Below are 20,021 nucleotides of genomic sequence, written 5' to 3'. Positions count from 1 at the left end.
TTTTCGGTGAAATCCAAGATGGCCGCCACAGCCGCAATCTTGAAAACACATTTTGAACTTCTCAAGTTCTACCGGTGCGATTTGGCTGAAACTTGCATGAAATGATCCTGACAAAGTCCCTACGAAGTATTGTTAATTTCGGGTCTATCCGAAATCCAAGATTGCCGCCACAGCCGCCATCTTGAAAACCATTTTGAACTTCTTCTCAATTTCTACCCTTGCGATTTGGCTGAAGCTTGCATGAAATGATCCTGATATGGTCCCGACAAAATGTTGTTGTTTTTTCGGGTCGGTCCGAAATCCAAGATGGCTGCCATAGCCGCCATCTTGAAAACCATTTTGAAATTCTTCTCAAGTTCTACCTGTGCGACTTTGCTGAAACTTGTATGAAATGATCCTGACATGGTACTGACAAAGTGTTGTTATTTTTTGGGTCAATCTGAAGTCCAAGATGGCCGCCACAGCCACCATCTTGAAAACACATTTTGAACTTCTTCTCAAGTTCTACCTGTGCGATTTGGCTGAAATTTGCATGAAATGATCCTTACATGGTCCCGACAAAGTATTGTTATTTTTCGGGTCGATTCGAAATGAAAGATGGCTACCATGACACTATATCTAATTAATTTCCTATATGTTAAGGCCCTTGGGCCTCTTGTTTGAAATAGAATTTGTTGAAAGAAATTGAAAATGATCCTGACATGGTCCTGACAAAGTGACACCATATATAGTTAATTTTACTATTGCCAAGGTAGTCAGATGACTGTTAAGGCCCTTTGGGCCTTTTGTTGCATAAAGAAAAACATATTAAGTATTGGTTTTCTGGATAAAATTTGACTGCATCATTTAATTGGGTGCACTGAAACAATTCTTTGAAATCTTGATTGAATTTTAGAACGATGTAATGTACTATCCTATATCTTATTTTCAGCATGTGTGGAGTTTTGATAGACCATACCAAGGTTTATTCTAAATATTTATGTACATTACATAATTGTTGAGATTAACACTTTTAGTGTTTAAATGGTTTATCAGGTTTCAAACAAAGCCAATTTCTAGTTAGTTCCATACGTTGCTATGGCTCACAGCATGTGCAAATGCTGTTAGATGCCACATGCTTCGATATATTTCTCAAAGGTAAATTGAGGTGGGGGGGATGGGGGGTGTTATACTGGAATGGTTTTCTGTCTGTGCATCCATCTGGCGGGATGCATTAATTGTGTTACCTACAACAAAAGCATTCTGTCCTGAATTCATATGAAATCAGTTTGGGTATATTTATATTTGATAGACATTTCAGGGTTCATTTTCATTCAATTTATATTAGAGGCTATCATACAACCACCTTAATTATTCTCTTTTTACCCCTCCTTAGAACCAGTTACTTTCTTCTGTAAGACTTCTATAAGACTCCAGAGTACAAATAGACAATGATGAGGATGACGATCTGCCATCCACCCCTCCCCAGAACCATATATTGTTTAATATACGGGTAAGGCTCCCCAGTACAAATCGACGATGATGATGATGACAGTCTGCCACCCCTCCCCAGAACCAGTAACTGTTTTATATAAGGCTCCCCAGTACAAATAGTCGATGATGATGACGATCTGACATCCACCCCTCCCCAGAACCACTTACTGTTTTATATAAGGCTCCCCAGTACAAATAGTCGATGATGATGACGGTCTGACATCCACTCCTCCCCAGAACCAGTAACTGTTTTATATAAGGCTCCCCAGTACAAATAGTCGATGATGATGATGAAGATTTGCCTTCCACCCCTCCCCAGAACCAGTAACTGTTTTATATAAGGCTCCCCAGTACAAATAGTCGATGATGATGACGATCTGCCATCCACCCTTCCCCAGAACCACTTACTGTTTTATATAAGGCTCCCCAGTACAAATAGTCAATGATGATGATGGTCTGACATCCACCCCTCCCCAGAACTAGTAACTGTTTTATATGAGGCTCCCCAGTACAAATAGTCGATGATGATGATGAAGATTTGCCTTCCACCCCTCCCCAGAACCAGTTACTGTTTTATATAAGGCTCCCCTGTACAAATAGTCGATGATGATGACGATCTGCCTTTCACCCCTCCCTAGAACCACTTACTGTTTTATATATGGCTCCCTAGTACAAATAGTCGATGATGATGATGAAGATTTGCCTTCCACCCCTCCCCAGAACCAGTTACTGTTTTATATAAGGCTCCCCTGTACAAATAGTCAATGGCTGCCTGCCATGCCCCTCACCTGTACAGTCTTACTAATGGCCTGGACATGCACAGGAGGCCAATATAGATAGTTTTATTGTGTAAATTTGTGAACATGCGTGGCGACTTCAGGGGGTTAGTAAGGCTCCATATGACAGTTTGTGGTGGTTCTGGTCTACATCAGGGACGGTATGGTGTTATAATTATGTGAAAAGGAATCTTTATCATTAAAAATCAGCATCAGTTGCAGCCTCTCAGACAAAGCCTCTGTAGCTATATGGGTCCCCAGGGTCTAATTATGGTAACAGCCTGCATATCAATGACTTACAGTCCACTTTTATGGCTAAAAAGAGTTGAATTGTAAAACACAGATGTGTCTATATGTATCACAACGTAGTCAGACATGTTACTTACTCAAAATCATGACTAATTGGAAGTGAAAAAACATAAAGGAGTTTTGGGTTTTATTTAATTTCAGTTTTTATGTCAGTGATTAGCATGTTATTACTTTACATACATCTTTGAATTTAAATCCTATGCAATTTATGATAACTAAAGGCTATCCATTATTTACGGTAATATCCCATGTGTTCTGTATATTTTGTAAAACTCCCACAAAGTTGGCATGTATAATATATCAAGGACATGACATTGTTTTAAGGTCAATGATATTTATATTTAAGAGTAATTTCTTAATCAGATACAATGTATTCAAATGTAGTTGTTTAATGTTTTATCATATGATGAAAAGTTGTAAAGTTATTGAAAGTGTCATTATTTTCGACAAGAGGAATGTTGAATTAAATTGAAACTGATTAAGATATTTAACAATGACAGAGTAGTTATTGACAATACCCCTTGTAGTTAACAAATATCCTGATACTGCTTATTGTATGGAGTGAGGGACGTCACTGGTTAGTATATAAGGTACAATACCTTCATTTAGATTAAACCTGACATTTTCATTCTTTTGCGTAAAAACGTGTATGATAATGATCATAATGTACCAGTATTTACATCCTCGTACATCAATTGTTTTGATATCTCTGCCAGAAAATAATGTGCTACGTCTATTCCATCACATACGGTACTGTCCTGGTCAGTTCCAACCAGCTTTGATAAATGATAAAGTTTCCTGTGTAATAACTGTCATTATATTGATCAAAATATATTTAAAATGAAAAAAGCACTAGCCGTTTTAATTTGTATTGTAATTTTCATTACATTATAGTCAAACCTGTTTTTAAAAACCACCCAAGGGACAGAGGAAAATGGTCTTTATAGCCAGGTGGTCTTTATGCACAGGTTAAGTTGTGTTGTAATTGGTCATTTAAAGCAGATTGTCACTATAGCAGGACTTTTACTTAACTGTATTTGGGAAAAAAGATGCCTTATAGCATTGGTCGTGTTGTGTGAATAGTTTCTGTAAAAAGTCTCCTAGAACATCTTTCCCCCCTATAGCTATATCATTGATTGACAACTACTGCTATACAGGGAGCCTGACTCGGTGACTCCACGGAGGAGGATGGAGTCAGATTATCGATGTAGAACATTGGGGGATATAGCCGTTATACTTAACCTGGTATCACGCTACACTTTAGACATTAACTCGGCAGAGGTTCCATATAACAGAGAGTTGTTATGTATTACTGTCCTACTGCTTGGTATTGATCAACTTTTACCAAATCAACCTCAAAAGATTAATATGAGCATCAGTGATTCTGGAGAAAGCTGAAGGTCGGACTATGATTTAGCATCAGTAGAAAGACGGAGGTCGGATTGTTTTTAACATCAGTATCGTGACAGTCTACCTGATCCAGTGAGAGTGTTTTTGTTGTGACGGGTGTGATGTGTTCGTGGTCCTGATGAATGACACGCTTTCACTGATAATTGACTGGATCTAATGGTCCGTATGGGAGGAGACTCTCCGTCACTGGTTCAGGGTCTATATCGGGATACATGGTGGCACAGCTACAGGGAGTTTCCATGGTGGTGGGGTGTATATACTGTGTAGGGGTCATCTGCCGTGACAGTGGTAAGGTATTGTGATGGCAGTTAGTGGTGTATCCCTGGTGGAAGTGATGTGTGGATCAGAGGGAGTGGGGGGTGTGGTGTACCTCCACTGTCCAACTTTGACTGGATGTAACTTCTAGAAGCATGGAGCATCATTGATTGGACCTGGTCCATGTGTGTATTATCGAACAGGCTCTCTACTTCTGTTTCTGTAGAATAACACTTTATACTCTACCAGTACACCAGAGAGGACGACACTTATATATATATATTTCTTAACACTAGAGAGGATGGAATTCATATTTCTATGAACTCTTTAAATAGAGTATGGTGTTCATGCCTATATAAAGTTGAAAGTATGACATTTATATTTGTGTAAGGTCATGGGGCAGGAAATCCAAAATAACTACAGTTACAACAGGAAAAAGGACGTTTATATCTCTGTAAAAGTTTTAACAGGAGAGGATGGCATTCATGTGTCTATAACGGTAGTAGGGAAGGACATCACTATGTAACTATACTCACCACATGAAGAACAAGGTGTATGATGTTCCAGAAAGGAAAAAAATACTCTAGTGACATACATAGTTTTGGAACAATAGAGTCATTGTATTGATTTAACTTACTAGTCTGTGAATCAACTGTACAGGATTTTTTTATTGATAATTAAAGCCTGTGTGATATGTTGTGGATTATACCACATTGAAAAGGATTTCCCCAAATCTTCTCTCCTGAACACCCACTGCGTTACCGTAGTATCGTGTCTGTTACCGTGGTGATGTAATGAGAGATGTGATGACATACAAATAAACTGTCCTTGTCAATCTAACATTGCCAGAGGTATAACAGCTTCATTGCGTACAAATCCATACCTATCAAGATAATGAAATTCCAAGCCAGTAAATTCTTCACGATTTCCAATTACCGTAAGTAGTAAGTGGTAACCTGATGGAGGTGAGATCGGCAGACCTAATCTACAAGACAATGAAGATGAGTCGTTTTAGCCCTGTATTCACCAATACTAACACTAGAGAGCCGTTTGTTTACATTACTGCCCTACTCTAGTGAGTTACACAGTTGATTTGTGCCGAGGAATGCCATTCACAGCGATGACTTAACGCTGTGGCTGTGGGATCTTTATGTGTGTGTGACACAATTGTATGAGAAGAAAACCGACAGGATGTCAGGAAAGTGTGTTCCCATCTCGGCTTCTGATCATGAGCAGACGACATCCTGTACAGTAGTAGAAAGTCTCCAGAAGTCGTCGCCTGTCAGAGACACAACAGAAGTTACCTTCTCGCCTTGTTCATCACCAGGACAGTCACCTGGACACTCACCTGGGCTATCCCCAGACCACAGGTCAAGGCCATCCACCCAGGGTCGTTACCTGGCCAGTACCCCTATCATGTCTACTTCATCTTCTGATGGGGAGCCCATTCTGTCATCTGCCTCAGCGATTATGTCACGTCATGAGAAAAAGAAGAAAAAATGGTACAAGCGACTTGGTCAGCAGGTGAAAAAGTCTTTTGGATCCAAAAGTGAGGTAAGGCAGATGAGTAGATCAGATGAAGAACTGATCGTTGTGACAGGGCCGTCCATGACTCTGGCTGCGTCTGCCTTTAACTTTGGACATGCTAACTCTATGGTGAATTTGACACACAGAGAACCAGAGACGAAGGAGTATCGGCGTACGACCCTTCACGACCTTCCGATTGACAGGTATGCCTCTGACCAGTACTTACTGAGAGGAGACGATTCTCCCCTGGAAACCAGGAGTCTCCCAACAATGAGTCCAAAACGTTACCATCAGCCCCTCGGCCAGAGTGATCTATCTCTGTCCACTCAGGATTCGGACCATTCCGATTTTGATACCCTGGACGATGATTCGGCTATAAGTGTTACTAATAGGATTAATTACTCACATCAGGACCAGTTGGATTTCCAGGTATAGTATAGTCATTTATACTGTAGCATGTTTAGGTAGGTAGAAATGGATATGTTGAATGGGGTAAGTTTGGGTAAGGTAGAAATGGATTTCTAGAAGTATAGCCATTTATACTGTTATATGTTCAATGGGGAAATTTAGGTATAGACAGAAATGGATTTCTGGAAGTATAGCCATTTATACTGTTATATGTTCAATGGGGAAATTTAGGTATAGACAGAAATGGATTTCTGGAAGTATAGCCGTTTATACTATAACATGTTAAAGTCGAGAAGTATAGGAAGGATAAAAATGGATTTCTGGAAGTTTAGCCATCTATTTTGTGGTATGTTAAAATGGAGTGTGAGGTATAGGTAGGATAAGAATCAGGTAATTTAGTATAGCTATTTATACTGTACCATATTAAGGATATATCTAATAGGTAAGAATGTGATAGAAATCAATAGCTAGCCTCTCATTACGCACCTTAATGTAAGGAGTAGGCTATATTTTAGCCTGACTATATAAAACCATCCTACACATTTTACTTCGGCTGTTGTGATGTTTTTAAAATCGAATACAGGGAGGATTTATCTACGTGTTAAATACCTGACTAATCACAGAGTGTGATTTTGTGGTTAGCATCTTGAATTGTGTATATCTGCTTTGTAATATCTTCTTTTTCATCAAAACAGGATGTATACACATTTACTGATAAGTGCATTGTTGAAGAATTGTCAATTATTAACGATGTGTATATTATCCCATGTATCTGCATGTATATTCAATGAATGTCAAGTACATTGTTGAAAAAGAATTTAAATCCATTATTGTATACATGTATCTCTATGTGCATATTTTTTCAAAGTTATCCTATGTGTATATATATTAAATGAATGTCAAGTACATTGTTGAAAAAGAATTGCCATTTAGATTATATCTCTATGTGCATATTTTTCAAAGTTATCCCATGTGTTAGGGTCCAGTATCAATAAGTTTGTTTTGTGTAAGAACCCTAGTTGATGTATGATAACCACATGCAGGATTATCTTCTAGTGCCCTACTTATTCTGTGACAGATTAAGGCTGTTACCATTACTGTAACAAAAGGTTATATCCTGACAGGTAGCATTATTATAATAATGGTTTACCTGCGTACAGGTGAGGAATTTACTCTGTCAAAACATGATATGTTTTATATCCCACTGTTCAATTATCAAATATTTATACAACATACCTATTAAACTTATAATCTACACATTGGGGTCAATTATTATGGATTGATTGTCTTCAAACTGCTGTTCTTTATAAATAGCTGATGACACTGTAAACAATTTAAATCACACCTTGTATGAATTTAGCACAAATATTCCAGGGATGTCTGCATATATAATTAACAGTTTGAAATATTATTCAGGTGTACGATTAAGTAGTTCGATAGCTCTGTAGATAAGGCCAGGTATTCTATATACTTCCAAAAATGTGCTCTTTAAAAATTATGTTTGAAATAAATTTCTGCATAGATGTTACATTTCAAAACCAAAATCCTAACAATGAATTGACATCACAACAGAAATTTCACATGAGCAAACAGTTACACACACTTACACACACACTCATGCATGCATGTACCCACATATCCACAAATAGTTATAATGATATGAATTAGGGAAATTTTTCTTATCATTAAAAATAATGACAGTATAATTATCCATGGTAATACAGATCACAAAACATTGTTCAGTACAGCAAAATATAGCAACTGAATATAAAGACTTGATATTATCTGTGACCCCTAGAACATGGAAATTGATGAATACTAAATACACGGTTGAATACCAGATCCTTCCCCTGGGCGATGTTGATATACATGTAGATGTGATATGTTAAGTACACCTTGTACGACCTCCATCAATCTTAGTTCACCTTTTATTTATCTCTCAAGTCTAAAACATTCAGGTATAGCAAAGATGCTGGGTCATAGGACAAAACAAATTGGGCGATGTTGATATACATGTAGATGTGATATGTTAAGTACACCATGAACGACCTCCATCAATCTTAGTTCACCTTTCAGGTATTGTCAAAGATGACTGGGGTTCATAGGACAAAACAAATGCCTGATGACAATCATATCAAAACATTATCAACTAATCTATCGGTAATAATTTTTTCAAAGAGTGTAATTATTGACTGGAGTCAGTGAGTAAATCTATTATTTCTTCTGAAGGAGAGGCTGACGAACCTATAAATAATCCTATCTGAAAATGAGTATTGTCCCATAGAAAATCTATTACTTTGTCGTGATATTATATGTTCAGTTAAAACACGATATCAATCTGTTGGGCACTGTGAGAAGTTATAATGGTGTGCTGTAGTTCTAATGAATCTATCTGAATTATTAGACACCCATAGCTGCGGCAGATCAGTCAGGTAAATAATCGTACAAAGCCGCAATAATTATTAGCTGTCCAGTAAATGATTCCGGCTGTTTATTATTTTTGGCACAATAATGGAGTTCCCTGTGACCACCTCACATCTAATCTCACTCATCAACTGACCATCGGAAACATTTGGCTCATGAATTATACAGAATATGACTCTCAGAATCAATTGACAAAGAACCTGTGAGACTTGGCTGTATGCTAACCAGATTTTTTATTATAACTGTCTTGTCATCTTTTGTCCTATAGGTTTACATTATGTTTGATTTATTGTCAGAAAATTCTCAAATTGACTTCTAAGTCTGGTTCTAAGCTTGAACTCTAGCAGATATCATGGTATCTGGCTGCTGAATAACATGCTTGTTAATTTGTTGTTTGGGGAATTAGTGTGTGGTAATTAGACCCATGTGATTTATGCGTGGTGTTGGACTGACCTTTACAGAGTCCATCATGTTCTCAATGTTAACCAGCCTTTTAATGAAGTTTTCTCTATGACTTCTGTTTATGTTTAGTTAGCTTGACAAAGAACCTCTGAGACTTAACCAGCCTTTTAATGAAGTTTTCTCTATGACTTCTGTTTATGTTTAGTTAGCTTGACAAAGAACCTCTGAGACTTTACCAGCCTTTTAATGAAGTTTTCTCTATGACTTCTGAATCTATCTAGTTAGCTTGATATGAGGGAGAAAACATGTTCTGAATGTTTAAACCAGTCTTTTAATAAAGTATTCTCTATGACTTAAGAATCTGTCTAGTTAGCTTGACATGAGGGAGACAACATGTTCTGAATGTTAACCAGACTTTAAATGAAGTTTTCTCTATGACTTCTGATTATGTTTAGTTAGCTTGACTTGAGGGAGACAACATGTTCTGAATGTTAACCAGACTTTAAATGAAGCTTTCTTTATGGCTTCTGATTATGTTTAGTTAGCTTGACTTGGGGGAGACATCATGTTCTGAATGTTAACCAGCCATTTATTGAAGTTCACTATGATCTCCTGAAAGTTAGCCTTTTGAATCTGTCTTGTTAGCTTGACTTGAGGAGAGTTGACATCTCCTGAAAGTTAACCAGCCATTTGAATCTGTCTTGTTAGCTTGACTTTAGGATCTCTTGCATATGATGAAATGATGAAGTATTAAATCCTGTCCTTCGGATTATAAATCTAGTTAGTGTAACTCCGTCATTGTGATCCGACTTGGATTAAAAAGCGTTTATGACATCAAGTTTATCTTAGTTGATAATAGCCATATTTTTATATTTTTGAAATTATTTATGAAAAATAACTCTTAAAATAAAACATAAAACTTCTACATTATATCCAATAGAGATACATTTTCATCCTGCAACTGCCCCACATACTGACAGATAACTACTACCGGATAAACTTGTGCTTTATCCGTCAATACGAAATGCTTTATCCGTCAATACGAGCAGGTGAATTTGTTCCACATGTGACGGAATATTTTCTAACTTGATCCCGAACTTTAACCTTACAGTGAATGAAATGTCATTTAGTCCCGCTAAAAAGTGACGTCACATTCACCGGAATGATGTCATGTTTACGATATCGAAAATCTTGTATGGCGGTGTCGTCTTTTTCTTGGCTCATGATAAAGGTATGTACTGTAAAGTAACGCCTTGATGGGTAATTATTGTCTTTTTTTTATTATTTTTACGTTGTTTCAGGGATATTACACACTGAATAAAAATACTAGTACTGTTCGCGAATGCGCTTATATATCTTCCACGGCAGTGAAATGGAGTATACACTCATTCGGTTTAGTGAATGAATCTTTTCCTGCGCATCAAAAAAGCATCTCACTTCGACCGAAACCAAGTAAATAACTGGCAATTTGCTTTCTTTTGAATGTCATAATGGTTGCAGGATAAACAGAATACACGGTTAGTATCTTATAATACAAGTCTTATTTTGGTGCTGGACACGGAGAGCGGTGATGACTGAGCAAAGCCTTGTCATCTCGGCTTTCCTAAGTCTTGCACCAAAATAAACCTTGTATTGTAAGATACTAACTATGTATTCTCTACGTAAGTATCTCTGAGTGTTGTCTCATTCTAGGATAAAACTGTTGGTATTACCTATTGACTCAATCATTATGAAATTGAAAGATGTATCTTGGAAATTGTTTTTAAAAGAGAAACCATTGGAAAAAGACTATATACATTGTATTTTAATGCTATCCAGGACACCATGGTATTATACCTTGATTGTCAGATTTCTCCAGCCAGGAAGTTGACTGTCGAGTATGGTGGTGACAGTGTTTCAGATATCCCAATAACCTGTCACTATTAGACATGTTAAGCTGATAATGTAGGCTGCTATCACAGTCAGGCCTAAACTGTCGGCTCTTATCCATAGTATTAATACAACAATGATTTGATTTCTTTGAAAATGAATAATTCAAGTGAAACTGTCTATCTTTTGAAAGGAATGGATTTACCCAACAATATAGATAAACTTTGCCTTATAACTCTTTCTGATAGTTTCTGGTGCCCACTGTTCACTAAAATTACAGACTGAAATCCTGCAGAAAGTGCATGTTGTTTGTTTGTTTTTTCTGAAGAAAAACTGCTAAGGTCATTTAAAAACAGCCTTAAGTTCCAATGCCCCTGTTGTGAATGTTAATATGTAAGGAGACTGCAGAATATTTGTGTTATGTCCTCTTGTGATAGTGGTACTCGTCCCTACAGTATAGTCCTGTCTCACTGAAATGTACCTACAGTACTACAACAGATACTGAGCAGCACACACCTGCATGGTCACAATATACTAACAATGTGCCTATAAAACCATGCAGAATGTGGAATTTGGACCACAGGCACTCTTACACATAATGGAATCTATTATATGGTTTTATAGGATCATACAACCCAGATGTTAACTTTCACATCTTAGATGGGTAGATCAGGTAACTTCTAACTGCCATCTCTGTTGAGGATTTGACTTCCTTATGGCTTAAAATGATATTCAGAAGTAGTATTAAATTGCCACTTGATGTTTCACAGATTCCTGATCGATTTGTTACAATATATAGCATTCTGTGAGCCCCGAGACACACTATGGTAGAATCACTTTATGTCAGAGAGTATCTGAAGTGAATGTAATATTGACTAAATGTAAAACAACCCTGGGTGTACTGTAATCGAGCTTTACACTAGAATGCCTATTAGACGTTACTTTATGTTACACAGATAAAATACGAGAGCGGAGTCAGTGACGAGCTTTAATAATGATCAAATTGAATTAAAATCAATGCTAAAAGCATCATTTCAATATTGACATGCTGTAATTATGATACAAATTTAAGGAAGCTGATGCATTATATTGACTTTTGGTATTAATTTTGAGTGAATCAGGACTCCTCTTACAGAAACATAGGAACACACAGGTGGCTGGTATCTCTCATTAAAATCCAACACAACTTTCTACTTCCTATTTTTATGGGACCTGAATCTGGAGGTCAAGTTCCTGATCAAATAAAGGCTATAAAAATCTACACTGAACAATATTTCTTTCCCTTAATTCTGGTTATCTTCCATATTGCACCCTACAAAGCATTCTTTTGACATTAAGATGTGCTAAATTCAAAGATGATCGAGAAGGATCCGCTAATGGAATTAAAGCTCCCGATAAATATCCTTGTATATTCTTGTTTCATTTCTAAATATTTTATTAGCAAACATAATAGGAATTGGCAGTGAATTAAAGGCATTGCCAATATTTTAACTCACTCACGCCAGAAGACACATTTAGACTCTTCTAAATCAAAGCCTAGACCAGTCCATTATGAAATTTCAGGGGGGAATGAGTTACACCCTCTCCCTGAGTATTCTTGTAGTAGCAAGTGACAACCATTGATACTTAATCCATATAGCAATAGATATAAGTGTCTTTCTTAGACACAACTTCGTAAGTATACATTTATAATATAGACTTTTGCCTCAAACCCAAATGGTCTGAGTGGAATCTGTATTCAAATTATGTCCATATAATCTGGATCTTTGCTGAAGTTTTGTTTCCATATATAAAATGGGTTGTTTATGGTTCTTAGTAGCTCCTTCTTTTCATATTCCTTCAGTGACCTTATTAATCGTGTTGCCATAAAGTTCTGATGTCTGTTCAAGTTTGACTATCTTTACCATTCCAGCTCTGACTTTGTTCTCGTATTAAATTGTTCCAACAGTGTATGGTCAAACTTAATTAGTTTCTCATTTAAATACCTAATTTGAAGGGCCAGAACACGAGAGGAATTGTTGATGTAATTATTTAGCCAGTGCATGATTAACTGATTTTGTATCCCCTACTGTGACAGACTGCCAATGGAGCTGGACAATGAAGATGTCACTCTGAATTAAACCCACGAGCTTCATGATTCCTATCTGACCTTTAAGTAGTGACTGAAACATTTCTGTTATATAGTTATTTCTTACCAGTCAACAGTTAAAACTATTTCCCTGGGTCATTAGGACCAATCTGATCACACAAACTTTTTTCTTGTAATCAAATCTGTGATACATACCGCATGATCTATAATGATCAGCGAAATGTCAAATTGCTGCACCTGTCCTACATGTGAATGAATTATTTCTGTTGTTTGGATTTTCAAGAATTTAAGTAAGATTTCATCCAATGATAAAAGTTATTCCCACAGAAATTAGTTTATGCATACAGAATTATTGCCCTTGTTAATTTTTTCTCTCATTGTCCGAGATATTCTCATAATATCCGTCTGTACTGTGATCATGTTTTCAATCAAAAGCACTTTAGATTGCAAAATTCTCTTCCATTTGATTTTATACTGTAGTGACATTAATGGCATTGGAAGTACTGATTTGTCGTTTTGCACTAAGTTCTTTTCACACAAGGCTTGTGGGTCTGCAAAGTTCACTTGTCAGATACTGGCGATAGATATTTCCCTTAGAAATGATCTATTATTTTAATCCTTTTTGTTGGTAGAGGGATAAAAAAATGTTATTTTCATATGGAGAGATGATATATATTCATCCATGGTCTTGTTAGCTTATATTATGTCCCGTACAAGTTCTGTTTTAATTTTAGTACCGACCTCTATGAGTTATCTCCCCTTACAGAACTGATATTACAGATATCGTGTCCCATTACAGATTTGGTCCTAACTATTGACCTCTGTGATGTTATGATCATCATGACAGTAGCGTGATATATGATCTATTGTTAATCAGTATGATATGTTATTGTAAACGATCACAGTTCTCACCTAAGTTTACCAAATAATTCATGAACAGGAGTGAATTGTTTTCCATCATATTATCGTATGCGTTTACACCTGTTGTTATAATGAGTTGCATGGATTTATAGGAGAAAATTCCTAACAAAATACGCAAATGAGAAATCTTATGCTTGTTTTAAGCTGAAATAAGCTGCAAACGGTTGACATAGTTCTGTGTTTTGATGGACATACATTGTGTGTCTGCTACCGTGTGACATCACAAGTTTTACCTGTGTGACACTTGGATATTTACCTGTACAAACCCACAGGTAGATTGTCCAGTTTTCTCTCAGGTGTCGGAATGTTATCAACTCCAACTCCAGTGATCAAATCAGACTAATTAATAATAGAGATTGTTTGGATGTCTATAAAGTTCAAAGGTCAGCTAACCACAGTTGACCCCGTGCACTCAGGGGAACACAGGAATGAGAAAGTTGTGATACGGCAGACATGTTAACCAAAATAATCCACAAAGCCAAACATTTACTCCATGTAAGTTGATTATGTGTGGTTTATATAATATTGATTTAAAACTGGTCGTCTTCTGCATGGTAAATAGCCTGAATAGTATGTACTTAAACAGCATAAGGAAATTTAATTCAGCACTATTTGTTGACGGTAAACATGAAATTGCATATTGTTTACTTTTGGAAACTGTTATGTACTGACATGTGTTTGTATATATATAGATAGTCAGTATTAACACTGCTGTATTTCTGTGTCATGAAAGGATTAAATGGGGGAAAAAACACAAGTTGTAGTTTGAAATTTATATAGAACAGCCTTTCATCGTAGAATTCATCGCTATCTGTCAAATGGACAAGGTTAACCGCAATCAATTTAGATTTTTTTTATAATAATTAATAGCAATTTAATAATGGTTTGTGGTGAATTCTGGAGTTTACTTTAATGTCCTGCTGGATTTATTATTATCATTCTGGAACCATGTGATAATTATCCAGGTTCTGGTTCTCTTTAGTGAGATTTGTGTGTACATTTTATACTTCTATGGATGTCTTGTTTTTCACAATTGCTTCTTGGACATACAGGATTTCAACATCTAAACTTCATTGGTCATGGATCATTTTCATGAATATTTGCTTCAAAGGAATCATTCGATATCATTACTGGAATGGCTTATTTCAAAGGATGTTCCTTAATAGCTTCAACTGAACGACTCAATTGGAAAATTTAAGGAATTTTTTACAAGCTTATTTGAATCAACAGAGCACCATTTAGTGAAATTATTCCATCATTGCAATGACATTGCATATTTCAATGGAATGTTTCACATATTTCATCGGAATGTTTTACTTATTTTATCAGAATGTTTTACTTATTTCAGTGGAATATTTTGCTTATTTCAATGGAATGTTTTAAAAGTTAATGTCATAGCTTATTGCAATGAAAAGTGTCCAACAGAATGACTTATTTTTGTTGAATGAATTCCATGCCTCCAATTAACTTGCCTATTTGAAAACAATGCTTGATTTTGATGGGAGGCTTATTTGCTAGAAATGCTTTCATGGCTTCAAAGGAAGGTGTTCTAACAAATTTGAAGATCTATATTTTTTTTCTTTATTGTCTCTATGAATGACATTGCATGGTCAACAAAAGTATCCATTATATCCATTTTTAAAGGATTAATTGCCACGACAATGAACTAAACCTGAAAATGGCAGCTTCTGTGAATAATTTACTCTAGAAATGTTTTTATGGCGGTCTTGCTTCAAGAGAAGTTTCCATATTTGACAAAAAGAAAATTCTTTTTAGCATAATTGACCAGAATATTCAGTAAATGTTATTGTTCTCTGATTACTGTATATTTGTTGATTACTTTACTATTCTGCTAGTTTGTTCTTGATCTTTATCTTTCCCATATCATTGTTTATAATGGGTTTGCAGGGTAACATTATCATGTGTAAAGAAAAAGTGACTATTTCAACTTAACATTATCTTGTGTAAAGAAAAAGTGACTATTTCAACTTTGTTATCATCAGATGCTGACTGTAAGGACACTAACACACCACTAGATAATTGCTAGAACACCCGATGTATGTTACACACCAACGTAGGTCAAAAATATGACAACTTATTATTGGTGATCAGATTAGATGGGTTTTATGGTAATTAGAGGGAAAAAACCATTGAATACCTCCGTCTAATTGCTATAGAATTAAGGTATGTATTTACTTGTGTCAGGATACCTAGGTTGGCTATGTAGGTAATTACCTTTATAGACTGGGGCACGGATTACAGTATATACCCGGTATGTGTCATCAAGCAATGTCGGGTAACTTTAACCTACTGCTGTGTGTAATCAGACAGTTTTTTTGTTTTATCATCGATTTCATTACCTGATAAACTGAATTATTGATGAGACTTGGAATTGTTATCTCGCATCTTTTTCTGCGTTATTAAATATTTACTACATTTTCAATGGCCCTAGCTGTGTATGAATGTATCTCTCTGATTTATTGGGGCATTGGGGGGAGTCAGGGATTCTGAATTTGAAAATGGTTCACTGGTGAATGAAAACAGTTGATATTCTAGCTATCTTTTTAAGTTTTAATGAGGGAAGGAGAGGCATGGCAACAATAGAATCATTTTCATGCTTGGAATATTCTGAAAAGCTTTTATTTTGATATCCTCATCTGCGCTGCATCCTGATCTCCACACTGTTATGATATAATGCATTTACGTTGCCATGGCGCTGAAAACAATTATTCCCATGGTTGATATCTTTGGAAACCAAACAAAATCAATGATCATTATATTGGCTGATGCTGTGAAAAATAGGGCATATTATATCATCAGTGACTGCTGTCCATCTGTCTGTCATCCGATATTAACTTATCTACTTCCCGACACTTTCCCCGACAATTCTTTTGAGAATCGGGGTGATTGATAAGTGTTATATGGAGATCACTCGAGAATGTAAAAGGAGTTGTGTCCCCTTTTTATGTCTCTAGAATATTTAAATATGAATTTAATCAATTACCTGCTTTAAATATGACAAATTGGACATGTGCTTTTCCTTATCATATCATATGATGGTATGTGTCTAAATATATTATCAATTCATGCTAATAAGCCTCAGATTAAGGCTAATGTTTTTGGTACAGAATCCCAGAAGAACAATAAGAATAAGGTGATCTTTTGCGCAGTTGTTGCAGAATCATATAATATTGATGAGTTTTCCCATCTTGAACTTACAAACAAGGAAGCTTGGTAACAAGTTTAGTGAATTTATAATTTCTTAGTTTTGTTTTTACTGTGTTGTAGGAATTAAACATCAGACAACGACAGCAGGCGTTGATGCAGCATTCGTTCTTCGTTTTAGAAGTATGGCTACGTGAAGGTCGTGACTTGGTAGTGAGAGATAGTTGTGGTAAGTACTGTAGGGGCATTTACCTAGGATAATGGTAGATAGATTATAGCTTATTAAATTGTATGAAAGGTTGGACAAAATAAAAATGGGGAAAATGTTGCAGAAGAGATGGTGATTGTAAGAAGGATAGAAAAACCAGAAAGAGACGGAGCTCAAAAATGAAAAGACAGGAAATACAACTACCTAGAAATTTGTTTGTTTGTTTGAGTTTTACAGCCCATCAACATATAAGGTCATTAAGGGCCAAACTACAGGTCAGGCATTAGTATCAGGATATAAACAATGAATGTAACTAAAAGATCAGGATAAGAAAAAGACAAGAACAAAACACATATTGTAAATGCTGATTTTATTAAAAAAAAGAGTTGCATGGGATAAAATAGTTTTAGCTAAAACACATGAGAAAACTCATGCACGTTGTTGATGAAACGATGAAATGTTGAGTTGATACGATGATAAATGTAAGATGAGAAAACGTTCATATTTTATTTAAAAGGCTGATCTCTTTGAGATAGTTGAAAATACGATTATCGCTTACGACATGGAACAAAGTGTACATGTCGGAGACATCATAATACTTATCTTGTATGTGTTTAAAATATTCTAAAACCCCTCATCCAATGGAAAAATAGATGGGGGTCTTATTTTCAGACACCCTCCCTAAGTCTGGAAATGTGTCAAAATAGGTGGGGGGGTCTTATTTACAGGAGGGGCGTTATTTTTGGTGAAATACGGTGCTAGAAAAGGAAAAAATAAGGCACAGGAAGGATATAGAGGATTGGATGAGATTAAAAAGATACGAAGGGAGTTGGGAATGGAAGAATTAGGAAAACGCTTAAAGAGAATTTTCTTTAGTGAATATCTCAAAGACAAACAGAGAAGCTAGGACATGGGGAGGAAAGAAAGAGAATGGGATGAAAGTAAATGTGTAGGAGATATTGTAGGCAGAGGTATTCAGGAATATAAATAGAAATGGGATAAAAATTTTCTGTAAAAGCTATCATGGCCAGAGTATGGTTAAAATTGTCTCTCTAAAGAAAGGTGCATTAAGACTTGGCGGAGTTGTCACTTAAGAACTCAGCTTCCTAAAACAATAGATATGTTAGTGTGTAGAGCTGAGGTCATTTAGGGGTTCGTGTTTAGGTTCGTGTGTTAAAGGACAGTATAATCAATAAGAACTCAAAAATGTCTTCTCAACTTCAATAACTGGCATTGAAATTTAATTCAAATTCTCGCCATTTTCACATTAAAACAAAATGCTCTGTTGGATTTCAACTTTGATAATTTTTCAGAGATAATCACTTGTTATTGTGGTGTTTTCATTCGTGGGAACAGAACGTCTAATCTTCATTGAGGCGTCATTAAATTGATTTTAGCCTTACAAACTCTCTGAGGGAATGTTATTTTCACAATCACACTCAATCAAGTCGCAGACATGTTCTCACTAGACATAGCGGAAGACAATTGAAGTGAATTGAATTTTGGAATTATATTAAAGTTTGTGTGAGAAAACCAACACAATCAATATGTGACAATTACAATGTCTGCTATGTATTTATTACTTTTACTTAGATTCACAGGTTTATTGATATGATGAACACAATTTCTCATTATTACTACTTTATTCAAGACCAAGAATATGCTGATTTTGACATTCTTAGGAACCTACAAGGTCCATAAATGCATTCCCTCTTGAGAAGTCTGTTAATTGAACAGCCATTGAACTTCACTATCATATAATTTTATTTGCTTGTGTTTATATCTTTCTAACATTAACAGTTACATATTTACGGGACTTGAATTGGAAGTGGATGAAAACTAGTGTTTTGATATGAATTTAGTTCAAATGTTCTGATAACTTACACCCTGGCATTGTTAGTAGGGGGGGGGGGGGGGGTAGAGGTATTTTTATTGTGTATGAAGGTGTCTGATATTCCACCACTAGCCCTCCACCTTTGGGTCAAGATGGCTGAGTGGTTAAGGTGTCTGACGTACATTCTATCACCAGCCTTCCACCTTTGGGTCATGATGGCTGAGTGGTTAAGGTGTCTGACATTCTACCATTAGCTTTCCACCTTTGGGTCAAGTTGGCTGAGTGGTTAAGGTGTCTGACGTACATTCTATCACCAGCCTTCCACCTCTAGGTCATGATGGCTGAGTGGTTAGGGTACCTGACATTCTACCATTAGCCTTCCACCTCTAGGTCATGATGGCTGAGTGGTTAAGGTGTCTGACATTCTACCATTAGCCTTCCACCTTTGGGTAATGATGGCTGAGTGGTTAAGGTGTCTGACGTACATTCTATCACCAGCCTTCCACCTCTAGGTCATGATGGCTGAGTGGTTAAGGTGTCTGACATTCTACCATTAGCCTTCCACCTTTGGGTCAAGTTGGCTGAGTGGTTAAGGTGTCTGACGTACATTCTATCACCAGCCTTCCACCTCTAGGTCATGATGGCTGAGTGGTTAAGGTGTCTGACATTCTACCATTAGCCTTCCACCTTTGGGTAATGATGGCTGAGTGGTTAAGGTGTCTGACGTACATTCTACCACTAGCCTTCCACCTTTGGGTCATGATGGCTGAGTGGTTAAGGTGTCTGACGTACATTCTATCACCAGCCTTCCACCTCTAGGTCATGATGGCTGAGTGGTTAGGGTACCTGACATTCTACCATTAGCCTTCCACCTCTAGGTCATGATGGCTGAGTGGTTAAGGTGTCTGACATTCTACCATTAGCCTTCCACCTTTGGGTAATGATGGCTGA

At 36.4% G+C, this 20,021-nt stretch overlaps 1 protein-coding gene across 1 annotated transcript in view; it reads left to right on the top strand.

Moving 5' to 3' along the window:
* LOC138333416 (multiple C2 and transmembrane domain-containing protein 1-like) overlaps nucleotides 1-20,021 on the top strand; it is a 141,914-nt gene that overhangs the window by 85,330 nt on the left and 36,563 nt on the right. Inside the window, 1 exon segment of the mRNA XM_069281775.1 lies at nucleotides 17,152-17,257. Within this exon segment, the coding sequence (XP_069137876.1) occupies nucleotides 17,152-17,257 (106 nt within the window).

The sequence above is a fragment of the Argopecten irradians genome, chromosome 10 (assembly GCF_041381155.1).
Source record: "Argopecten irradians isolate NY chromosome 10, Ai_NY, whole genome shotgun sequence".
In the NCBI taxonomy this organism is placed as follows: Eukaryota; Metazoa; Mollusca; class Bivalvia; order Pectinida; family Pectinidae; genus Argopecten; species Argopecten irradians.
Note: the sequence above shows the minus strand (reverse complement) of the source record. Positions and strands in the feature narration are given on the sequence as shown.